This window comes from Dreissena polymorpha, chromosome 5 (genome assembly GCF_020536995.1).
Source record: "Dreissena polymorpha isolate Duluth1 chromosome 5, UMN_Dpol_1.0, whole genome shotgun sequence".
NCBI classification, from domain to species: domain Eukaryota; kingdom Metazoa; phylum Mollusca; class Bivalvia; order Myida; family Dreissenidae; genus Dreissena; species Dreissena polymorpha.
In genome coordinates this window covers 41,841,370-41,868,536 of record NC_068359.1, presented here as the reverse complement: position 1 = coordinate 41,868,536, position 27,167 = coordinate 41,841,370, and the positions used below count along the sequence as shown (strand labels likewise).

General features: G+C 37.8%; 1 protein-coding gene across 1 annotated transcript; it reads left to right on the top strand.

The window, feature by feature from the left end:
* The first annotated feature begins 103 nt into the window (after positions 1-103).
* LOC127832559 (uncharacterized) lies at positions 104-27,167 on the top strand. The gene is made up of 14 exons (XM_052358081.1): positions 104-282; positions 970-1,132; positions 1,552-1,773; positions 2,179-2,296; positions 3,788-3,928; positions 4,545-4,757; positions 5,321-5,520; positions 6,965-7,151; positions 8,215-8,320; positions 8,778-8,915; positions 9,854-9,952; positions 25,514-25,605; positions 26,534-26,647; positions 26,879-27,167. The coding sequence occupies exons 1-14, from the start codon at positions 114-116 to the stop codon at positions 26,885-26,887; spliced, it is 1,971 nt and encodes a 656-aa protein (XP_052214041.1). The 5' UTR covers positions 104-113; the 3' UTR covers positions 26,888-27,167.

Sequence of the window (27,167 nt, the reverse complement as noted above, 5' to 3'; positions counted from 1 at the left end):
ATATCCTCTATATATTCTACAATTACCGTTAAATATGCAACACAGTTTAACTGCATATATAGATTTCTCGATCACTTAAATATAATAATTTAAACTCTCAGAGACTGCTTAAGATGCCGTGGTGGCAAAAAGAGAAGGGCACCATCCACCCTGCAAAGGCCGGGATGCATGACCCCATTTCCGGTTCGATGACGTCACTGTCTCCATCACAACTGAACGCTGCCATCATGGACATGCTGCATACGAACAACACCGGAAACAGGTGCCAGACTGCCTGTAGAGGTGTGCACATATATATATATATAATCATAGTGTAATCATTTTGTTTTATTGTAAGTCTAAAAGGAAACGTGTTCACAGATTTTCGTATTTTTTACAATTTAAAAAAAAAATACTGAGTATACTAACAAAACTGCTTAACTATTATAGATAGTTTATAATGATTAGAATGGCAAGAGAAAAAAATCAATAGAAAAACTTATCTGCACTCGAACGCGGGACCACTTTGAGCTCAAACAACACAAAAAATATTAATTTACCAGAGTTAAACAAGCGTTTTAAAAACTGGGAAAAAATAATAATATGATACTGAGAACTAGAGCTAGTCGTAATTTTATTAACAATTTAAAAGTTTAAAGATCGTCTTTGGTATTCTATGTCAAAATAGCTATAGTTGTTTAAACTACGAGACACATATGTATACTTTATAATTTGATGTTGGGAAGCTTATCTTTGTATAAGATCACCACTTTCCCGGCAATTCACCGTCCTACACACAGATTTCCGTATCTGATCGCCACTTACCCGGCAAAGGAACCATCCTACATAAAGATTCCGGTATAACCTCCCCCCCCCCCCTTTACCCGTTACCGCGTCGATCAAAGATTTTCGTACATAACCACACTTTCCCTTAATTAAACCGTAATGAAAAAATCCGTATATAACCACACCTTCCGATTATTATGGCAGGCGACCCGATCACGACGGCGGGCCAGCGGAACCAGATGATCAAGATGCTGGCGATCATCCTCGTTCCGGTGCTCATCCTGATGGGTCTCACCGGAAACTCGTTCGGGAGCTCCCTCAGCAGCTACGTGTCCTCTCGCCACATCCGATCAACCCTCTTATTCAGGTTAACATTCCACTACGTTTCGTGTTTTTTTCGACATAGCTGCCTTACCCAGGATTTCGACTTTTCACGACCTTTGTAATTTTCGAATTAAATCGTAAGAAAATTTCCCGTAAGTAACGAAATAGAAAACGTGCAATCTAGAACATATTGACTCCTTTCATTAACACATATACCGGGTATTTTATGTTACAAATTAACATTATTTTTGTTTGACCAACGGCAAACTAACACGTTATCGTTTTTTTCCGTGAATGTGTGTTTCAAAAGTCATCAGTTGAAATCCAAAAAAATATATCAGAAACATTTGTATTTTGCACCCCTCACTGACCCGTATAGAGTTCTGAAGTTTTTAAAGACGAAATATTCGTTGTAAGACGATATACAATCATAACTTTCATGTGTTGGTGTGTTTTTCTTAGTCTCGACATGGGAATTCTGATCCGTGCGCTGCAGCGGGAACGCGATGCGAGCGCCCTCTACTTGAGCGCAATCCGACCGGAAACGAAAAACTTCCTGTTGCAGCGCTACCAGGAAACGGATGAGGCGACACAGACGCTTCCTTACTGGCCGAACACCCTGGGCGGCGCGCTCTCTGACTTCGACTCCAGCGAGTCCTTCATCAAACTACTCAACAGGCACAGGTAAGAATAGGAGATTTATGTGGCTTTTTTCATTTGGGTGACTTCAATTTCCGGAACTGCCGCGTACATATATTTCACAAAAGATTACTACAGTATGCAATGCCATTTCGTAGATTGTTGTTAAATGCATTTGAGCGGCGCCCGGGGAAACGGGGCTTAATGCATGTCCAGTCCGCAAAGGCTAATCAGTGACGACACTCTTCGCTTGTATGGGATTTTTCTTGTAAAGTTAGCGAAATTTCAGTGCAGGCGGTAAGTGTCTTACCTGATTAGCCAGTGCGGACTGCACATGCATTAAGCTCCGTTTTACCAGAGCGCGACTCTTCAATACATGTAGCGTAACATATAAGCACTTAATGAGTTATGTTACCATTGTGACGATTATTGAATGTCTACTTCCGGCAGGTATGAATTGGACACGCTGCAGGTGACGTTCCGCGACGAGCTGAACACATACACGGCCTGGATTGAGGTCTTCATCAAGTGGTTCTATCGCGCCATATCGGAGGCCCGGGCAGAGCGGGTAAGTGAGGGGTCGAGGGGTATATGACCGTATCGGAGGCCCGGTCAGAGCGGGTAAGTGAGGGGTCGAGGGGTATATGACCGTATTGGAGGCCCGGTCAGAGCGGGTAAGTGAGGGGTCGAGGGGTATATGACTGTATCGAAGGCCCGGGCAGAGCGGGTAAGTGAGGGGTCGAGGGGTCTGTGACCGTATCGGAGGCCCGGGCAGAGCGGGTAAGTGAGGGGTCGTGGGGTCTATGACCGTATCGGAGGCCCGGTCAGATCGGGTAAGTGAGGGGTCGAGGGGTATATGACTGTATCGGAGGCCCGGGCAGAGCGGGTAAGTGAGGGGTCGAGGGGTATATGACTGTTTCGGAGGCCCGGGCGGAGCGGGTAAGTGAGGGGTCGAGGGGTCTGTGACCGTATCGGAGGCCCGGGCAGAGCGGGTAAGTGATGGGTCGAGGGGTCTATGACCGTATCGGAGGCCCGGGCAGAGTGGGTAAGTGAGGGGTCGAGGGGTCTATGGTCGTATCGGAGGCCCGTGCAGAGTTGGTAAGTGAGGGGTCGATGGGTCTATGACGGTATCGGAGGCCCGGGCAGAGCGGGTAAGTGAGGGTCGAGGGGTCTATGACCATTTCAGAGGTCTGGGTACAGCGGGCACTTGAGGGTTGGAGTCGTTCCGACTATATCAGAGGTAAATGCACAGCGAGTAGGTAAGGATCGGTTGGGGTTCTATCAGACAATATCAGAGGCCCGGGCAGAGCGTGGGTCGCGTTGGGGTCGGGGTCTATCAGTAAGATTACCGGGGGTTTACGTGGTTGGGTGAGGGGGCGGGAATTCTTTGATAAATATTATTTTGATTGATTTAAAATATCGGTGTTTATTTGTTTTCATGTTTTCAATATGATATATTGTTAATATGTATTGATTAATTTATGCCAATAACTTCTAACCAAACTCGCCTTATCGAATAAACAAATTAAACGATAGCCAAAATCGTCGCAGTGAAATCCCTCGCTATGTATACAGTGTGGTAGGAGAAACAACTGTGGTGATTTTGTATGGTCAGTTTATATGCGTTCTTATGCACATGTTCATAATTGGCCCGTGTTCGCTAAGATTCGTTATACACTGGTAATATGAAAAAAGCAATACAAACATTCGGTTAGATGTAAAATATCGACAAAGGATATCCCATATCTATTTAAACTGTGCGTTTCCCATATTAGACGTATTAGACTAATTAAAAGAAAATGTCTATCCCACCATGTCTCCACTGTCGCTCTCTCATTCACATATACATAGACGTCTAAGAATCATTAAAAGTAAAGGTTTATCCCATAATGTATCCACTGTCGCTGTCCGATTCACATATTAGAACTATAATACTCATTAAATGTAAAGGTGTATCACAAACTGTCTCCACTGCCGCTGTACCATTTACACATAAGACATTTAAGACTCATTAAAAGTAATTGTGTATCACACAATGTCTCCACTGTCGCTCCCCCAGGTGTGGAAGGCGTTTGTGGCTTATCAGGAGCTGTTGGTGGCCAGGGAGTACCTGGGCCGGGAGCGCGCCATGGGGCTCATCTTCTTTGCCCTCGGGAAGTTTCCCACCAGGGAGGAGTACCTCTACTTTGTCGAGAGCCAGGTAACATGCTGCGATGTAGCGCGGTCTGGAATATAATGTTACAGTCTTTTCTAGAACATAAACCGTAATTATTTTAATGGCAATTCTTATACAACTTTTTTTTGGTTTGCTTGTATAACAATAAGAAATGCTGTGCGTTACTCGCGCAAAAAACTTTGTATCAGGCTGGACGACAGGAAATTACTAGGTAATTAAATAACAGCTCGCATTGAATGAAGTACATGCTATTTAACTCCTTAACAATACACATTTTATTTTTTCTATTATAAGTCTATATTATTCCTTGCTTTCCAATTACCGCCTCCTAGATTATTAAAATGCATACGAACCTTGCTCTTGGAATACGGGGTTTAATGCAGGTCCGGTAAGTCGTCCCAAATAAGTATATGCAGTCAACACATACTAATCAGGGACGACACTTTAAGCTTTTATGGTGTGTGTGGGTTTTTTTGTTTGAAGGCAGCCTCTAGCAAAAATCTAGTTAAGGTGAAAAGTGTCTTTCCCGATTAGTCGGTAAGAACTGCATATGCTAATCTGGGAAGACCCTTAACGCACGTGCATTAAGCCCCGTTATCCCAAAGCGAGACTCATATCTGTTATTTATGAACATTGCAAGGACACGGCGAACACGTCGTTTGCCACTGCGCGCCAATATTCGGAAATCGCGCGGGATGTTTATGACGACACCATCAGCGACAATCCGGGTATTATGTCGGTCATCCACGGCAAGCGGCTGGAAATACGGGCCCGATATACCGGGGAGGACAATAACACGACCGGCTCTCTCCCGGAGGCGACCTTCTGGTTCGAAAACATGACTTTCTTCCAGGTAAATTGAAGAGTCACAAAGTAAGAACATAAAGATAAGAACAACCATCAAAGCCATCATATTAATTACCTCTTTGTATTTCAGTTTTCAGTCCTTATAATCTTGATCATCATCCATTTCTTCTAAATTATCCTCATCATAACGACCATGATCATCATGATTACGTTCATAGTTATAATAATCAGATTCTTCATTATCATCATGTTCTTTTTGACAATCAAATCACCGTGAATAACACAATCCTTATCCACTATCTAGAATTTACAACTTATTAGTTTGATATGAGCCTCGCTCGGGTAAATCGAAGTTAAATTCATATGCGTAAAGTGTCATCCTAGATCAGCCTGTGCAGTCCGCACAGGCTTATCGGTGACGACACTTTCAGCTTTTATGGTACTGTTCGTGTAAAGACAGTCTCCTCTACGCGAAATTTTGTCACTGATTATCCTATGCTGACTGCACAGGCTAATCGAGGACGACACTTAAAGCACATGCTTAAAACTGCGTACACCCAGAGCGAGGCTCAAAATAAGATGCACCATGGTAGTCTGCGTTCATCACAGGACATAGTAAATGACGCTCAGACGTCGCTGGCGCTGCGGATAGACTCCCTATTGAAAGAGCAGCAGACGACGGACCTCACGAACATCATCGTGATCTGCGTCATCTTCAGCGCCGTGCTGATCCTGTGTCCCGTCATCGTGTACGCCGTCTACAGCCTCACCGTGGAGATCCAGAGATGCTCCATCCATATCGCCGACAGGTACCAACCGCGCTGCTGGTTTTGTTATTTTGTGTTTCTCAGTTTTGAGCGCTGTCCACATTATATGAGGTGGGTATTGCTCCATCCAAATCGCCGACAGGTCACCAACGCGCTCCTATCTCTTTGGTGTTAATTGTTTCGTGGTTTTAAGTCCGTTATATATTATGTGAGGTGTATATAGCTCCATCCGCATTCGCCGACATGCAATATTAACATCGCCGACAGGTCGGTCACATATGCTGATCTCTTTGGTGTTTCGTAGTTTAAAGTAATTTTACATTATAAAGATATCCATGTGTATTGTTCCATCCACATCGCCGACAGGTCACATCCGTGCTGCTCTCTGTGTTGTTCAATGTTTCGTGGTTTTCAGTCCTTTATATATTAAATGATGTGTGTATTTGTCTATCCATATCGCCGACAGGTCAACACCGCGCTCCTCTCTTTGTTGTTAGGTGTTCCATGCTTTAAAGTCCTTATACCGTGATATGATCCATCCAAATTGCCGATAGGTCACAACCGGGCTGGTCTCTTTTTTTGCTCCGTGTTTCTTGGTTACCATATCGCCGACAGGTCACAACCACGCGGCCTTTAGTCGATTTGTTGTTTGTTTTTTCGAGGTTTAAGTCCTTATTACATTATATATATATCTGGGAAAACAGGCCTTAATGCATGTGCGTAAAGTATCGAATTAGATTAGCCTTTACAGTTAACACAGGCTTATCAGGGACGACACTTTCCGCGTACACTGGATTTTAGCTACGAAGATACTTTCTTTGAACAACAATTTCCATACAAGCGGAAAGCCAAGCAGGTGTTCTTTATGTTGCTTCTTAAACGTGCTCTATATGTCGCTACAGGAACGTGTTCTGTATGAGCAGCGTTCTGTGAAAAACGGGCTTTGTGTATGCGCGTTAAATTTCATCCCAGATTAGCCTTCGCACAAGCTAATCAGGGACGATACTTTCCGCTTTTATGGAATTTTTCGTTTTAAGGAAGTCTAGTCCAATTGAAAATCCAGTTTGCGTGGAAAATGTCGTCCCTGATTAACCTGTGTGGAGTGCACATGCTACCTGATTAGCCTGTTCGAACGACACTTTAGCACATGCATTAAGCCCGGTTTTCCCAAAGCGTGGATCATGTCTACAGGACGAAGACTCTGAGTAAGGTGAAGAAGCGCACGGACACTCTGCTAAACCAGATTCTCCCCTGTGATAACGGGGCTTTATGAATGTGCGTAAAGTGTCACCACAGATTGTCATCAATCTTTCACACGAAACTTTCTACATAGACTGGATATGCTTCCGCTAGAAGATACTTCAATTCAGCGAAAATTAGCGTAATAGCGGAAAGTGTCGTCCCTGTTTAGCCTGTGCGGACTGCAAAGGCTAATCTGGGAGGACACTAGACGCACATGCATTAAGCCCCGTTTTTTTCCAACAAGGACGAAGGCGCTGAGTAAGGAGAAGAAGCGCACGGACACGCTGCTGTACCAGATGCTGCCGAAGCAAGTGGCGGATCAGCTTAAGCAGAACAAGGAGGTGAACACCGAAGAGTTCATGAACGCCACCATCATGTTCTCCGATATCGTCGGCTTCACGCAGATCTCCTCGCGGAGCTCGCCGCTGCAGGTCCGTCTATATGTTATGGTACTATGTCTCAATTGGTCGTTGTCGGCTTAGTTGCTATTTAAAAGTACCCCGGATACTTATAAGACTACAACAATGTACGCCGGGTACGGAAAATACGCTTAAAGGCCCCCGGACATTATCCATGGAACTTTCTGGCATAGGCTCTTTACTCCGGGTACTTTGTCGTATACTTGAGAGTACCCGGGGTACTTTGTAGTATACTTGAGAGTACTTTTAAGTAATATCTGAGCCGACGATTACCAATCGAGCGGTATTGTTGGGATCTTGGTCCATACTTAAACATAAACACATTGTAAGCTTTCAGTAGGAAGCAAAGGATAGAATAAGAAGCAAATAACGCTCAGGTTTTCAAATTATACAGTCTTCCAATGCTATGTATGGCACATAACATGTTGTTCATGTTAATGATGATATTTATGATTGAAGTATTTGTAAACATTGCTGACCCGCCGCCATACTCGGAAAACACATTCTATAATTTGAATAAGACTAAAGAAAAGAATTATAAAAATCAAAATGTTCTGGTTTTCAAAGTATACAGGCTACTAAAACCATGGTGTTTATGTCTTTAATAAATTGTTCTAACCAACGAAGGCTATTGATTAGATTTGGTAAATTCAGAGTCAAACAACTTTTAAAAATTGTAAGAATATACTTTTGACATGCTTTTATATGGTCGCAACCATTGTGCTGCTATTTTGAGGGGATAATTGTTAACAACAAACTTTTCTCCATATCAAGAGTAGCATGATATTCATTCCACGTCTAATGTATTAGTACTAAAAGTAAAATTTACCATATTCGTTTCAGTAGTTATTATAGCTTAGCCGCTCTCAGGAAAAACCGGACTAAAAAAAAAAAATCTTGGGCGAAACTGTCCACCTAGACTGGATCTTTGTTTAAAAAAGACTTCCTTTAAAAGCTTATCTTCCCGGAATAGCCTCTGCGGACGTCAAAGGGGCTAGTCTTTACTTTACCCTCAAGCACGAAGCCCGGTTTGGCCAGTGCGCGCTTCTTACACATTTAACTAAACGGCTTTCAGATCGTTGAGATGCTGAACACGATCTACTCGTGCCTGGACGACCGGATAGAGATGTATGACGTATACAAGGTGGAGACGATAGGCGACGCCTACCTCGTCGTGTCAGGTGAAGTCATAATTTCCATATTGACGTTGACTCGATTTTGGTTTTAAAAAGCTCTCCGGGGTAACATTAATATAAAAACATATGAGAACGAACTGGTTGTAATTATTTAAAGTCCAGAACTTTGACTTGAGCTTGTTCGAGAGAATGTGGTTCAGCTGTATTATATAACAATACAGAGTGTAACGATCCCCCGGTATGTTGTTATACTGTTTTAACCCTTTAATTAACCCTTTGCATGCTGGGAAATTTGTCGTCTGCTAAAATGTCGTCTGCTGAATTTCTAAAATTAGCATTTTCTTCGTTTTTTTCAAAGAATACTATTAGTATAGCAAACAGTTTGGATCCTGATGAGACGCCACGTTCTGTGGCGTCTCATCTGGATCCAAACTGTTTGCAAAGGCCTTCAAAATTCGGTTCCAGCACTGAAAGAGTTAATGAGATTACTTATGTGATGCAGGGGTCCCCAACCCAAACGGCAAGCGCCACGCCTCGGAGATCGCCTCCCTGTCGCTGGACATCATGGAGCACGTGAACCGGATGGAGATCCCGCACATTCCCGGAACCTACGTACAGCTCCGGATCGGCTGTCACAGTGGTACGTTCCCAGGTTGACGCGCGTCGTATGGTACATTATATGCCCTTTTGGTTTCGAACTATGATTAACATGGGTTTCTATTTTGCCGCATCTGTCTGACCGTTCATCCGTCTCTAGTTGTGAATATATAGTGTGGCCATATGTACGGAACCTAAGCCAGGAGCGCGCAAAACGAAGTCAACTGTAAGAGTCCTATCTTACCAATATCCATTAATATGTGATGTCATGCGAATAGCCATGGTGATATCCCCTTCAGAATAACAATGATATTACTCCCCCCGCCCCCAAACCGGAACAGCCATGATGTTACCCACCCATCACCTGATTAGCCATGGTCTAACCCCACTCCTAGATATAGCCATAGTGTGATATATGGCGTACCATTTGAATAGTCGTGATAGTCGTCCCACCCACGAATTGCTGCCCCCCCCCCCGAATAGCGTTGTGTAATCCCCTTCCTCGAAAACAGCCATGGTATGTGTCACGCGAATAGCAACGATGTGTCTCTCCAAAAAAAAAACATGATGTGACACAGCAATATTTGCGAACGTTAACCATATATGGGTTTGATATTGTCAGATGGTTCCTATCATACGAATACTGATGAATTGCAACGGTAGTTATATAAGCCAGCGTGAATAGCCGGCGTGCCCCCCCCCCCCCCCCCCCGTGAAAAGCCATGGTGTAACCCCCTTCCCCAACTAGCCACGGTGTGTCACGTGAATAGACATGATGTGTTCCGCAAACGGTCATGATGTGTCTCGAGAATAAGAACGATGCATCTCACGAATAGTCACGGTGAGTCTCAAACATAGCAATAATGTGACACACGGATATCCACAAGATTGAGCCAGATATGCGTATGATGTTGTCAGATGGTTCCCGGCCTACGAATACCGATGAATGTACCGGAAGTAATACGCGTGTGCGTGTTTCAGGTTCGGTGGTTGCCGGCGTGGTGGGTACCAAGATGCCGCACTACTGTGTGTTCGGGGAGGCAGTCAACGTGGCGTCCAAGATGGAGTCACTCGGAAAACGTACGGTTTCTATTAGGCGTCGGTCTGGGAAAACTGGGCCGCACACGCTCATCAGGGATGACACTTTCTGTCTAAACCGGGTTTTCGTTAAAAAGAAAATCCATAAAAATGGTAAGCGTCTTCTCCGATTAGCGTGTGCGGATTGCACATGATAATCTGGGAGGGAACTTTACGCAAATGCATTAAGCACAGTTTTCCCAAAACGAGACAAAATTTAAAGACGTAAGACTAGTACTCTGAATATTTTAGAGACTGTATTGTTCTAACGGTGCTTGAATATTGGGTCGATTGTATATCTTTTCAGCGTGGAGAATAAAACTTTCAAGAATGTTTTGTGGATGACATCAGCAACATAATTGGGGGCAGGTATAAAACCCGGAAATATCCGGAAAACCCGGAAATCTTTAAGGTAAAACCCGGAACCGATATAAATGGTTATAACTTCATTATTATTAGTCCGATATTAATTATAATGGTACCGTTGTAAAGAAGATCCTCTACAGATTCTAACCATATCAAAATATTTTATGGCTGGGTCGTAGTCGGCCTGTAAATCGCGGACAAAGTCGGCCTGTTTTAACGTTTTTTTTTACACACGCAAATGCCGTAAAGAAAACCCGGAACCGATATAAATGGTTATAACTTCATTATTATTCGTCCGATATTAATTATAATGGTACCGTTGTAAAGAAGATCCTCTACAGATTCTAACCATATCAAAATATTTTATGGCAAGATCGTAGTCGGCCTGTAAATCGCGGACAAAGTCGGCCTGTTTTAACGGTTTTTTTTACACACGCAAATGCCGAAAAGAAAACCCGGAACCGATATAAATGGTTATAACTTCATTATTATTCGTCCGATATTAATTATAATGGTACCGTTGTAAAGAAAATCCTCTACAGATTCTAACCATATCAAAATATTTTATGGCAGGGTCGTAGTCGGCCTGTAAATCGCGGACAAAGTCGGCCTGTTTTAACGGGTTTTTGTACACACGCAAATGCCGTAAAGAAAACCCGGAACCGATATAAATGGTTATAACTTCATTATTATTCGTCCGATATTAATTATAATGGTACCGCTGTAAAGAAGATCCTCTACAGATTCTAACCATATCAAAATATTTTATGGCAGGGTCGTAGTCGGCCTGTAAATCGCGGACAAAGTCGGCCTGTTTTAACGGGTTTGTTTACACACGCAAATGCCGTAAAGAAAACCCGGAACCGATATAAATGGTTATAAATGCATTATTATTCGTCCGATATTAATTATAATGGTACCGTTGTAAAGAAGATCCTCTACATTTTCTAACCATATGAAAATATTTTATGGCAGGATCGTAGTCGGCCTGTAAATTGCGGACAAAGTCGGCCTGTTTTAACTGTTTTTTTACACATGCAAATGCCGTAAAAAAAAAACCCGGAACCGATATAAATGGTTATAAATGCATTATTATTCGTCCGATATTAATTGTAATGGTACCGCTGTAAAGAAGATCCTTTACAGTTTCTAATAATATATAAAATAGTTTATGGCAGGGTCAGAGTCGGCCTGTAAATCGCGGACAAAGTCGGCCTGTTTTAACGGGTTTTTTTTACACACGCAAATGCCGTAAAGAAAACCCTGAAAAGGAAAAAGGGGTTATAAAAACATTATTATTGATTCGATATTAATTATAATGGTACCGTTGCAAAGAAGAACCTCCACAGTTTCTAACCATGTTAAAATATTTTATGGCAGGGTCAGTGCCAACCTGTAAATCGCGGTCAAAATTGACCGAAAAATACCGTTTTGTTTTTGTACACAAAACAATGTCTTGAGGAAAACACGTAAAAGCTAAAAGGGGCTATAAAAGCATCCTTTTTCTAACCGACCATACATTTTTGGTACCGTTGTTATGGTTTTCTTCCACTGTTTCTAAATATGTAAAAAAAATTGTGAGAAAGCATAATATGAAATAAGGCGATGCATCAAAGCGACTCAATTAATCTGTAATAGAAGAAACCACGGACTCTAGATGACAATATACAATATACGCACCGTGAAGAAACTAACACACAACTTATATACAGATAATATTTGAATTAAATCATTAAAGGCACTTCCTAGCAGAAGAACCTGGAGTTCGTAAAGACTGTTATTAAAAAGTAAGGAAATGAACTTTCAATTATTACTTTAATCAGCAATTCAACAACAAACGGGCCATATTAAAGGGTTTCATGTGACCTAATGAACTGAACTGTTAGCCCAAAACCCCGCCCAAAACAGATTGTCATACTATCCGTTGCCAGCCTTGCAACCACAATTTACCTACGAAGGTCAGATCGGGATTCGAACCCGAAACCACCCATTAGCCATCTAAATAAGATATGATTCCGGCCTGGGTTGCTCTACCAATTAAGCTATTCTGACCGTTTGAAAATATATGGGTAAACTGCAATTCTGTTGAATAGCATGATTAACTTGCTTAGAAAAACGTTTCCAAAGAATTACATGTACATTTCATTGAAATTGTTTTATGATTTAGAACGATATATTGTCAGTTCAAAAGGCCACACGAGGCAATGTTTGAAAAGCTAACAAAAGCTTCCGTTTGTAAAATGGTGATAATTTGCCGACTGTGTAGTTCATATAAACCCTTATTTTGCACAAATCTGGAAGAAACATATATGGATCGAAAACCAACTGCAGATAAGAGCAACATAACAGTCCTTGTAACTAAGTAACTTTTTTGTTTTAAAATCGCACAAAAGCTGCTGTTTGTTATAATATGTTAATCAGCAATTAAACAACAAACAGGCCATATTAAACGGTTTCATGTGACCGGACGAACTGATGAACTGAACGGTTAGCCCAAAACCCCGCCGAAAACAAATTGTCACACTATCCGTTTCCAGCCTTGCAACCACAAGTTTACCTACGAAGTTCAGATCGGGATTCGAACCCGAACCCACCCATGAGCCATCTAATGATACCGGCCTGGGTTGCTCTACCAATTAAGCTATCTGACCTTTTGAAAAATATGTAGGTAAACTGCAATTCTGTATAATAGCATGAATGACTTGCTCAGCAAAAGTTTACAGTTATTCGCACATCCCTGCTCATAGCAAAACACAATTGACTAACATAAAATCTTTTTCCGTAAATTTATAAATCTTAAATCGAAACATCTTCATTCATTTTCATAAGATAATGTTTTATTAATTTTGCATTGCCTTGTGGCTTTAAATTTAAATTATGAGATTTGTGACGTATATCGTGTGTGGTCATTTCAGTGACGAAAAAAAAACTAGTTTAACCTCAAAATATTTAACATACAGCCCACACAGGCTAAACAGGGTCGACACTCTTCGCTGTTATGACATTTTTCGTTTAAATGAAGTCTCTTCTTAGCAAAAATACAATTAAGGCGGAAAGTGTCGTCCCTCATAAGCCTGTGCGAACTGCACAGGCTAATCTCGGACGACACTGTACGCACACGCATTATGCCCAGTTTTCTCAGAATACGACACATAGTTTAAACGCATTTTCGATAGAATTAGCGACGACATATGAACGTGGTTTGTTTTTAACAGTTAATTATTTATTCAAAGCATCATCAAATGCAAAACGTATTTAGGATTTTTTTGTTTGTCATGCATTATTGTAAACTTCGATAAGATTAAAAAAGAGCATACATGTGTATGTGGTAAAAAAAAATTAAGATAAATTGAAAGAGAGCATAATGTGGATGTGCATTTCGTTTGACTCTCTGGATTTTAATGACAAGTCGGACGTGGCATTTTAGTTAACAGTAAAATATTTGTTAAAACATCGAACGAGCCCAAAACGCATTTTGGATCTTGTGTTTGTCATGCATACTAAAAAACTTCCATAGGCATAAAATAACTCGCTTCTACGTGATCGCGGGTTTGTAAAAAAATGGTCAGAATGGTTAGCGTTCGAAACAAACGTTATCAATAATGGTGTGGTTTAAATTAAATTGCGAAAAAGTGACGGAAGTACAAAAATGGTTGTGCATATCATTGTAAATATACCTTTAGACTTTTTTTCGTTGTATATTCGGAGTCCAATGCAATCAATGACGATTTGTCCAGTATACTTATTGAATTATCTGTCTATTTGTAAATCCAGTATGAAATTTATCAAACCCATTTTGATACTTAAAATACTTTCAAATATATATGCATTTAAATACAAGCAAAGTTCGGATTTCAATACACATATCTATACTTAGATTCTCAAAACCATACCCATATCAGTAATTTTAGTCGAAAAACTCACCCCGTATTTTCGGCACATCCCTATATACCCGTATATAGGAAGTTATCCCCCCCCCCTTTTTCCGGGGCTGGATGTCGAAGGCATAAATTGCATTTTATTGGACGAGATAGATTAATTTGTTATAATGGAAATGACACTTCAAAAGTAACTGTACTGGCGGATATCATTACATTATATCTAAATAGATATCATATATCTAAACATTAAGATATAATTGTTGTACCATAATCACATACCTTTATCTCAGTGCTTGTTCATCTCAAATTACCATGTGCAGTATGGACACAACCATTTTTCATCTTGGTTTGTCATTGTGTACCCAACACATCTTTTGTGACACCATCTATTCAATTTGCATCTTTTATTGTCACATTCCACCATATCGCCAACTATATCAGGCAACTTACAAGCGCAAAAAATCTTAATAGAACAACTTTTTGCTACTTTACACGGCATTTTTGGCATTTTTTCTATTTTTGGAAATGTTGTAAAATGTTGTTTAGTAATACATTCTAATAAATGTGCTCTCATTCTTGGTATATCATATCTGATAATTGAAAAATCTACATTTGTGTAACACCTCAGTAAGATTTGCAATAGCAAAAACACCACAATCTGTGTAATTAGGTTGACGTTGTACGTCGGGTATTTGTACTTGTACACTGCGCTCTCCATTTTCATAGATTTGAGCGATTTGAATTGAAATACTACTGTTTAGAGTTCTTGGAGATTCAAACTGTCCACCACAATAACATGTCGATCTTTCTGTGATTGGTATGATAATACCCAGTGATTACTGGCGTTGTAATGTATTTGGACGGACGGGGGATTTTGTTTCGTTAAACTTTTATTTATATCCCAGGTACCTAAATCATGATTAAAGTACGGAGCAAGAAGTGTGTTTTGCATCCCACTGTCAAGCGCGAATTGTTCTTTTAGCATTTGCTGACATTTGTTTATTATTGGGTCGTTCAGCCACCCAGATGGATTTTTAACTAGCTCTAAATCTATTGTAGATATATTTGCAATTTCTACATTATCGTCTTCCGCGTCATCAATGGTCATTTGATTAAAACACGTCTGTTCACTGGTAAATGAATAATCGCTGCTTATATTTAAATGGTTTTCTTCTTCGAGAACGTCTTCTGCAATTGAACTTAAATTGTTGTCAAACTTTATTTGTTTACAAGAAGTGAATGAATTGTTGGTGTTCCGGCTTCTTTTTTTAGACGTTGGTGTTTTGGGGGTTGATGCTATTAAATTGGCGAGCTTTTGTTTCAGCGATGTGTCGCAAGATTTTCCAGTTGGTGTCATGAGTATTGAATCGGGTGCTGGGTTAATTTCGAAGTCGGCTTTTTTCGGTTTCTTTTGTCCCGTTTTTTTTGGCAACACGCGGTTTGCTATTTTTTCGAAGAAGCGTGAGATTTTTAACCGTGCGTTTATCACAGATTCCATCAATACCAAAATATGAATCATTTTCTGCACACGTGAAATGCAAATTATTTCATTGCGAATGAGATGCTAATAGACTGATGTAATGACAGCGATGAATTGAAAGAATCTGTTTGTCTTACATGTACACTATACATGAAGGTATCATTAATCTCGTTTATTTTATATATATTATTATGAAAAATTATTCCGTAAAAGGCATAGTCAAACGGAAAAACTTTTCATGGTTATTATTATATATCATTCCTTCACTAAAATGAATGATATATCTTTGGATAGTTGTCAATTTTGTGGTTTAAATTTGAAATGTCATAATATGTAACGTCTCTTACAGAGTATATTATATATACGATTTTGTAGTGACTGTCATGTTTTATACATAGCACACACAATGCACCCATATCCGATTTTTCGTCATTTAAAGTCAAAAGTTTCAATTGGTTGCATCAAAATATCACTCACTACAAGTTGGTTTTTAACTACTTCAAAAAATGAAAATGTCCCTTTAATTGACTATAGAGGATTTGACACCATTGAGTTAATGCTGTTAGTACAGATGACATAATAGTTTCAGATTTTAATTCGCACCTTTCGCTTAACTCAACGTTCAATGGCACGCGCACTTATTATTGTAACTAATGCAAGCTAAAATTAATATGTGAATGCTTTCTAAAAAACCACTATCCTGCGAAAATGGATCTTATTTAATTGTGGTTCCCTCTTATGTTGTCCGTCGACTTTAAGAATAATGTGTCAGTAATAAAAGTATTGTACATATTCACATGCTTTGTAATAAATGAAAGATGCAAATGTGTCCAATTCATCTTTGTCAGTGCGCTTAATGTAGCTTCTTTACCTGTGACTACGTGCTTATTTTTTCGAAGAAATGAAAGATTCAAATGTGTCTTATTGATATAATACTACATGCTATACTGCCAGGGTCATGCGAAAATGGATCTTATTTCTAAATATCCAACTTAATTAGCGCCGTCTTTATTAAGGCTATGTCTATTTAAAGAACAGATTACGGGGCGCCTAGATTACAGTGAAGTTTATACTAATGTGCAACAATGATGTGGGTCCACTCTCGTTGTTTATTTTAAATGTACATAACAATTTGGCAATAAATGACATCAGTTATTTTCAGTAAATCCAATTTGTTCATAACAGTAGCCAGGTGCCTGAGATAGAGCTGATAAATAGGGATAACCACAGCGGGTGGCTAATACACAGTGTAGACTTCCCCTGTTTTATTATTGGAATTGTTTTTTATCTGATTGGCATTTATGAAGTGTATTAATTCGGGTCTGTTGGCGATCATTTTATGTGCAAAACTGTGTTTCTTACATACTTTCAATGCTTTTAAACACAATTTCATGAAACCATTTAATTAAATACATTGGCGCGTTGGAACATGAATTATAAATCAAGCTGAGTGGTATCAGTTTTAAAATCGCATAACTCGCCTAAATCAACGTTCAATGTCACGCACGCTTAACAAAATTATAAAAACATCACGTGATTCATTATATTTGTTTAAAAAAGTATGTACACATATTATATGTATTGGTATATTTTGTTTTTGTTTTTAATCAACAAGAAAAAATAAAACATTGTCATATATATAGCGCTTTACCTTTGCAAAATTCTACATTACATAAAGAAGTATCGTATTTGTTAAAGTGAACATGCTTGACATATTTATAATGCATTATTACAAGTATTATAGTGCAAACGGAATTTGACCTTTAAATTTATGCAATCCACATTTTTAAGCGTCGTATTGTAACAGTAGCAGACAACAGGCGTCAGGTTAATAAGAATAACTGATGTATTATTGAACGTGAATAACATCACCAAGTAACATGTTTTGAAATTACAAATAATAGTATAACATTATTCAACTATCAATGGTCATTAAAAGCTATGTTTAAAAGCAAATAATATCAAAATGTTTGCCGAAATAAACAATTGTGCTGTGTTTGTGTCACGCTCTATTGGTATTTAAGTCGGTCCATACAATCACCGAAAAGCACCGAAAAGCACTCAATTTCTCTCTCTCTATTTGCAATATATCGTTTCTAGCGTGTGTTAACGGGTTTAATTAGTTATTAATGGTTATATGAATGTATGTCTATACTACATTTTGCCCAAAATTGGATAAATATCGGCAATATACCGACCGAATAGCAATTCATGTGAAGACCGAAAAGCAATCAATTTCTCGCTATATAAATGAAAAATTGCGTTTCTATTGTGTGTAACGGATTGAATGAGTTATAAATGGTTATATTTTATGCATACTTATACTACCTTTTGTTTATTATGATGTATTAATGCCCAAAATTGGATAAATATCGGCAATATACCGCCCGAAAAGCACTTCATGTGACGACCGAAAAGCACTCAATTTCTCGCTATAGATATGAAAACTTGCGTTTTTATTGTGTGTAAACGGACTAAATTAGTTACAAATGGTTCTATTTCATGCATATTTATACTACCTTGTGTTTATTATGATGTATTAATGCCCAAAATTGGATAAATATCGGCAATATACCGACCGAAAAGCACTTCATGTGAAGACCGTAAAGCACTCCCGCGACAGCACAGAATCACCGAAAAGCACTCAATTTCTTCATATTTACATGAAAGTAAGCCATAAGTGCCGTTTATAATGGATTGAAAACATGTACGTATTAATTAAGTCATTAATGACTTCGTTAAATATTGATTTAAGTTTAAAGATTACGCACAATAGTATTTTTATTTGCAACCGATAAGCACTATCGCGCCAGCATAGAATCACCGAAAAGCACTCAATTATTCTATATATACATGAAAGTAATTATATGGGCCGATTTTAATGGAGTGAAAAAATGTACATATTTATTTAGTCAATAATGACTTCGTAAAATATTGATTTAAGTTTAAACATGAAAAAGGCAGTTCTTCTTTTCATTTGCATCAAATTAAAGGTTAAAGACCGATTGTTTAATAAAACTGCTATTTTATGAATATATATCAAGCACGTACACTTAACAAAAAATACGATATTTCTTTACTTAATGTAGAATTTTGAAAAAGTAAAGCGCTTTATACATAACAATGCTTCTTTCTGGTACTTCTTGAGTAAATAAACAACAATGTATAGCATATTATATTTGTACATAATTTATAAAAAGAACTATGCGCGTCCCATTGAACGTTGAGTTAAGCGAGAGTTGAGAATTAAATTACACATTCATTGTTTCATTTTTTTTTTAAATTTAAATGATTGAAAAATTATGTCAGAAAACCAGCTTTTCTGCATTAAATGACCTTTAACAAAACGCCATCAGACCCGAATGAATACACGTCATTTATTCCAAGCAGGTAAATAACAAATACTATAATAAAACAGGGGAAGTCTACACTGTGTATTAGCAACCTGCTGTGGTTATCGTATCAGCTCAATACACAGGAACATGGCCATAATGGCTACTGTACTGGAAAAATTGGATTTACAGTCAAAATAACCAATTTCGTTTAAGTCTACACTGTGTATTAGCAACTTGCTGTGGTGATCTTATCAGCTCAATACACAGGAACATGGCTACTGTACGGAAAAAAATGGATTTACAGCCAAAATAACTGATTTCATTTATTGCTGAAGTGGTGTGTAATTTAAATTAACAACGAGCATTGATCCACCTCACCGTTGCACATTATATTAAATTAATTAATTTAATGAACTAATTAAAGACGGCGCTAATAAAGTGTGAAGGTGGAAATAAGATATATTTTCGCATGACACTGAATACACACGATACATGGATAAAATATAAATAAGACACATTTGAATCTTTCATTTCTCCAACAAAATAGCACGTAGTCACATATATAAGATAGCTTAAAGGCCAGAAAACAATATAAGTTAGACACATTTGCATCTTTCATATCTTAAAAAAACAAACATGTGAATCTAAAGCAAAAAAAAACGTTAAAACAGGCTGACTTTGACCGGGATTTACAGGCGGACTCTGACCCTGCCATAAATTATTTTGACATGGTTAATAACTGTGGAGTATCTTCTTTACAACGGTACCATTATAATTAATATCGGACGAATAATAATGCATTTATAACCATTTTCGCTTTGATGCTTCGCCTTAATTCATATTATGCTTTCTCACAATATTTTTTTACATATTTAGAAACAGTGGAAGAATACCGTAACAACGGTACCAAAAATGTATGGTCGGTTGGGAAAAGGATGCTTTTAGCTTTTAGCTTTTCCATGTTTTCATCAAGACATTGTTCTGTGTAAAAAAACACGGTATTTTTCGGTCAACTTTTACCGCACAGCGATTTACAGGTTGACACTGTCCCTGCCATAAAATATTTTAACATCATTAGAAACTGTGGAGGTCCTTCTTTGCAACGGTACCATTATAATTAATATCGGACGAAAAATAATGCATTTATAACCATTTATATCGGTTCCGGGTTTTCTTTACGGCATTTGCGTGTGTAAAAAAACCCGTTAAAACAGGCCGACTTTGTCCGCGATTTACAGGCCGACTCTGACCCTGCCATAAACTATTTTATATATTATTAGAAACTGTAGAGGATCTTCTTTACAACGGTACCATTACAATTAATATCGGACTATTAATAATGCATTTATAACCATTTATATCGGCTCCGGGTTTTCTTTACGGCATTTGCGTGTGTAAAAAAACTCGTTAAAACAGGCCGACTTTGTCCGCGATTTACAAGCCGACTACGACCCTGCCATAAAATATTTTGATATGGTTAGAAACTGTAGAGGATCTTCTTTACAACGGTACCATTATAATTAATATCGGACGAATAATAATGCATTTATAACCATTTATATCGGTTCCGGGTTTTCTTTACGGCATTTGCGTGTGTAAAAAAAACGTTAAAACAGGCGGACTTTGTCCGCAATTTACAGGCCGACTACGACCCTGCCATAAAATATTTTGATATGGTTAGAATCTGTAGAGGATCTTCTTTACAACGGTACCATTATAATTAATATCGGACGAATAATAATGAAGTTATAACCATTTATATCGGTTCCGGGTTTTCTTTACAGCATTTGCGTGTGTAAAAAAAACGTTAAAACAGGCCGACTTTGTCCGCAATTTACAGGCCGACTACGACCCTGCCATAAAATATTTTGATATGGTTAGAATCTGTAGAGGATCTTCTTTACAACGGTACCATTATAATTAATATCGGACGAATAATAATGAAGTTATAACCATTTATATCGGTTCCGGGTTTTCTTTACGGCATTTGCGTGTGTAAAAAAATTTGTTAAAACAGGCCGACTTTGTCCGCGATTTACAGGCCGACTACGACCCTGCCATAAAATATTTTGATATGGTTAGAATCTGTAGAGGATCTTCTTTACAACGGTACCATTATAATTAATATCGGACGAATAATAATGAAGTTATAACCATTTATATCGGTTCCGGGTTTTACCTAAAAGATTTCCGGGTTTTCCGGATATTTCCGGGTTTTATACCTCGCCTGGGACGCCCATAATTGGAACCCAGTTTATAAGCAAACGTAGATTTTCCTTCAGTTTAAGAAAGCTTTTTGTTTTAAAGACCACAATGGGTTTGTATTTTGTAAATAGTGCCCCATATCATATATATATGATGATTATAATATATTAAAAGGGTATAATTATAAGGGTTAGCAATTTATTTTCAGTTAGGATATAAATCATTACTGTCAGTTTCTTTTTATTGCTATTGTATGTTGAGTTCATATAAATTTTCACGCGATCAATACATAATCCACTTATAACATATCCGAAAAGTCATACTTTGCAATAATGTTCTTGAGCTACGCGCTTATACTTGTACAATCCTCTTGTGAAATAAATGCCTATTTGTGTGAAAATAAAGAAAAAAGGTAGTTTAAAAATGGTCGTGATAAAAAAAATCGCATCACAAGGATTACATGGACAAAATGGCTTTATTTGTTGAAATAGTTACATATGTCACCAAAGACGGTATGATAATATATGAAATTTACAAGATTGGGATTACAGAAAATACCAGCTGTTATAAGTGTTAAGTCTGGTGGGTTTTCTGTAATCACAATCTTGTAAATTGACAAGCGCAAACACAAAGTGAGATAAAAAGACATCAGAAAACAAAACACATTGAAATATGGGTATTTTTTGTAATCGCGAATTAGCAGTTTTCATGTCCACCCTTTGTAATACAGCGATTATCATCAGATTGTAAAACTGTATTTGTCTATTCTTACATTTTCTTTTAAAGAAATCTCACATTCTCGATTATTCTACTACCGACGCGACGACTAAGTATTTGCTAATGCCGTGTTATCACCTTTGATCTGCTTGGACCAATCAGCGTTCAATATTAGCAAAATTTGCCTATGTATTGACGATTGTGTACGCCATTTAGCACCTCAATTAATGCGGTGTCCAACAAAGGATGTCAAAAACGCAGAATGCAGTCCTTGAGCTAGACAGGTCCTTTGGTGAGATCGCATCTGTGTACCCCGCGGCGTTAACCCTTTGCATGCTGGGAAAATTTGTCGTCTGCTAAAATGTCGTCTGCTGAATTTCTAAAATTAGCATTTTCTTCGATTTTTTTCCAAAGAATACTATCAGAATAGCAAACAGTTTGGATCCTGTTGAGACGCCACGGTCTGTGGCGTCTCATCTGGATCCAAACTGTTTGCAAAGGCCTTACAAATTCGGTAACAGCACTGAAAGAGTTAATTGAAGCGTTGTTTTGATGCTATGATACGTTGGTATCTCGCGAATTTCTTTAATAGACCAATTCACGCGTGACGTCACGCGCACCTGCGTATCTTTATCCGTGCTACTCTGGTAGGCAAAAGAAAGACACGATCAAATGGGAGATATCGAGCACGATATTTATTGTCACGCTCTTCATCTATATTAAATACATTATTTAATATATTTTGACATGTATACGATCATTTTTAGATTTTAGATTTAAACATCCCAAAAGTTGTTGTACTGTACTCAAACAAATAAGAATAAAACAAACAATAAATAGATCGATTCCATGCACACAGCATATATTAACCTACCACTATGATAATCCATAATCCATCTGTTATTAAGTATGTACAATTGCTGCAACTAAAGAACAGGGTCTGAACTAATAACAATTTGTTTATGTGTTAAGGAATCTTTGAGTATCAGATCAAATTTGTTAAATCGTATAACGTAATTTACCCTTTGTTCATCTTATGTACCCCAATATACATTTGATTTATTCATACTCGTGTTTGTTGAAATATGTTTTCTGGCGCGTATCAATATCAACCACATGACTGTGATGTTGACGAGGTACATTGTGCAAGTCAACTAAAAAAAGTCTTCCAAAACATTGAACTAAATTTTACAATTATATCATTCTGTAATCTGACTATAGCTGATTACATCAATGCACACATTATAAACTCGGTAGTATTATTGGCAAAATATTTTATTTTTAAATGCAAACAGGCAAACCGGAAAAAAACAACACCATAAATAGATTTTCTTGTGTCCTTTAAATAATATAATTTAACAAAAAGAATTAATCGCGACTTTACAAAATAAATTACATAATTTTATATTGTATATTCGTTGTGCGCTTTTTGTGCTCAATGGGTACACCTACCCTAAAAAAAAAGTAAATATACTTTGTGACATAGTTTCACCTACCTTAAAGCAACATATATGTATTTTATTGTTATATACAAAATATATTATGTTGACGATGGGAGTAAAAAGGAAATTACTAAAAAAAGTATTGTCTGTCTGTCTAGGAAAACTAACACTTTGACACATTAAATTAATTTAATTTAATTGGTTTGATTTGATTGTTTGCATCAATCTTAAAATCGTGTTAGCCTTTGTATTCCGGTGTTTAATTGCCCCCTTTGTTCGGCACAAGCCGATTATCTCGTTTTGATCAGATATTGTCCCTACTTAACTAACAGCAAAGTGTCATAAACTACAGCAGGGACCTATACAAACAATAGGTCCCTGACCACAGGTGGTATATGAAAGTCTGGTCATTAAACACAATTGATGATACCACCATGTCTTCTCTTTCTAGTAGTATTGAGCAGTTATTTGGGGTTGAGTAATATACCGCCAAAGTTCAACTGTTCAATTAGATATGCTACATATCGTAAAAAAATAATAAAATAATTTGTCCAGTATATATTAACAGAAAATGTACGCTTTGAAGATACTAGCCTGTTTGCCGGTAATTTATAACAAAACGTATTTAATAAATGGTAAATGTACATATAATCATTAAACGTATTTAGCGGGTACCGGTTAATGAAAACTACGTCATTCCGTTTGAAGATTGAATGTTACGGCCATGCACAAACGACATCATGAAAACAAGAAATTACGTATGACTACCGGGGTAAATAATATTTACGAAAAATAAAAAACAATGTAGATATATATTATAACATGTGAGATATTTGTCACTCATATACACTTGTAAAGGAATTTCAATATACATGAATTCACAGGTTAATTTGCATCATGTGAAGTTGTGTTTTTCAGTTGTATGTTTCGATTCATCTATAGTGTTATTCACCTTAAAAACAAATCATCCAATTTAAAAGAAAATGATCATAACATTTAAATACTGTCATGCACTTCGCTTTTAATAGGGCTTTGTTGTACCGGTATGTCAGATTTTAATGCATCCCTTTTCTTTCACTCATTTTTTTTTACCACACTTTCATACTCATACAATTGATAATTATAATTATATAATGGGATGCTTTATTATTTTTTGTAATTTTTGAAGTCCTTCTGCAAGAAATACAACGGCTAATGCATAGCTTTGTTTTGTGAAATTGTCGGTGTTTAGTCTTCAGACCACCTTTACCTTGATGCTAATGACTAACGAGTATATATTTTTTTATAGATAAGAATACATGTATTAATTAAACAATATTGACATTAAAAATGCAATATCTTTAATAGTATTTAGGTGTTATGGTGTTGTTGTTAATGTTTTCGATATATTGACTAAACACGTGCCGTTATTTATATGACATAGTGTTTATCGTAACTGTACCCAGTGCTTTTGCCTACCAGCGCAGCGCGCATGCGCGAAAATTCGGAATCAAAACAATAACAATGAATTGGTCTATACAAGTTACTGGAAAGATAAAAAACAACAACATTTCGAACCAATAAATAAACTTTTTCCATCACCAGCATAGCTTTATATTTAGGAACAATTGTCACCTTGACACTACCCGGTAGCTTTGTTTCCGAAAAACTCAACAGCTATACCTTTGTGAAGATTTTAATTTAATTTACATGTTTGCTATTGTATACATGTATGTAAACGTAAATGTATCCGGTAAATGAAAAAGCAAAATAAAACTTGTATTAATCTAAGAGTTATATGGAGCATGGTATTGTGTAAAGTGTAAAACGTAATAAATGTTACCTGTACGGAGAAAAAAAATCATTCTTTCTGTTTCTGCCAAAAAATAAAGATGGTTTCCGTAAATAAAACAACGTTGAAATCCTAATCATATTCAATTATGACAATTTTTTAACCGGACGTAAATGCACAAAAACTACAAATAAATCTCCAGGACTCAAATACAATTAATGAGGATTACACTGTGTTCATATTATACACGTACATCTTGTGGAAATACGTTTTTAATATCTTGCTTGTTTGCTAATACATGTTTTGTTGTTTTAATAATAGAGACATTCATATACTCAAGTGCTCAAGTGCACTAATTCTGCTCCAGCGTGCAAGATTCACCTGAGCGAGACGACGGCCAACATTCTCACCGAGCTTGGGGGCTTCATACTCAGAGAGCGGGAGAACTTTGTGGAAAAGGTAGGAGCTATGAAGGGAAAACTGGCAGTCCGGTAGGCGAAGTGGTTGGTACACGCGCTTCACATCTATGCGACCCGGGCTCAATCCCCGCTCCCGGAAGCATATGAGTTAGGTTGGTGGGCCCCATACCGGACATGTGGGGTTTCCCCCGAGTATTCCGGCTTTCCACACAACACAAGACCACAAACAATTATCTTTCAGTAAAAAAAACAACCAAAGAATGTAAATCGCAGCTATAATTCAAAATTCGTCTAAACTTTCGGAAGTCAAAAAGCTTATAAGGTAGGAGTGTGGGGACACACTCCGGGTCGTCAAGAATGCATGAGGCACGACAGGGCATTTTTAACTTCGAAATACACACATAAACCCTGTGAATAGAAAGATCTGAAATGAACACATTTCATGTGACAGTCAGTGTACTTCTAGTATTTGGTTGCAATTTTGCCGAAGACGCTACTGGTTACACGCCTCCATCGTGCACTCAGAAACGAATAAATGTAACTATCATATTGATTTTCTACATGTATATACATGTAAGTTGTTCCAGTTGTTTAACTCACTAAGGTGTAAATATTTGGTCCAAGTCACCAACTTGATACCCGACGAGAAACACACAGCGAGGTGAACATTAACATTATATACGGGGGTCGCGCGTCCTGAAACTCATGCATCAACTTAACCCATTTATGCCTAGTGGACTTTCCCATCCTTCTAAATTGGATCAATTTATTTCCAAAATTAGGGATGTCTAGTATATTTATTTCTATATTTAGAATATTTCTTACAGAGATTCCTTTAAGCAAACAGCGCAGATCCTGATGAGACGCCGCATCATGCATCATGCGGCGTCTCATCTGGGTCTACGCTGTTTGCCAATGCCTTTTTTTCTTAACGCTAGGCAAAAAGGGGTTATGTACTTTATACGCAGACTGACCACGACCTGATGTTGGCGTTCAAGGGGAAAGTGCGCACGTTCTGGCTGGTCAGTAAGGAGGGATTCGCCCCTGTCGACCCCGAGTACTCCAACGAAAATGGGGACAAGGTGAGACGCATGTTATAAATGTATACATAGAGATATATTTATTTAAAAATATTTCTTTTTCGTTTCAACACTCTGATGTTTTTTTTTCTTGTTTGATAAAATATTTACAGAAGTTGTCTTTATCCGGAACAAAAATACCCTATTTTTAGTGTTTAATTTGAAACAGAACAATATTAATTAATTATTGGAACATACGTGTCGTTACTGTTATTACTTTGTATTGTGTTTCAGAGTCCCTAAACAGAAGCGTGTGAAGTGGATCCTCATGAAAAGGGCGCTAGTCCAGATGAATAACGTGTGTCAACGATTGTTATGAGCCTGATCGGGTCTTCATTGCTTCATTGAGTTACATTTTGTAATTCTATAGTTATGGATGATTGCGTTTCTGTTGTTATAATATTAAAGCGGTATACCTAATTAATTTAAATATTATTATTATTTAATGCTCATGAACTTGTTCGAGGCTTAACCCAGATAATTTCGTTTTCTTATATTTCAAACAAACATTTTGTGAATATAA

What these genes read in the sequence shown, in the direction of transcription:
- LOC127832559 (XM_052358081.1), top strand. Translation starts at nt 114, where the DNA reads ATGCCGTGGTGGCAAAAAGAGAAGGGCACCATCCACCCTGCAAAGGCC. An exon ending in AAACTACTCAACAGGCACAG is followed by an intron (nt 1,774 to 2,178) that starts GTAAGAATAGGA and finishes TACTTCCGGCAG; the next exon opens with GTATGAATTGGACACGCTGC. An exon ending in CGCGGAGCTCGCCGCTGCAG is followed by an intron (nt 7,152 to 8,214) that starts GTCCGTCTATAT and finishes AACGGCTTTCAG; the next exon opens with ATCGTTGAGATGCTGAACAC.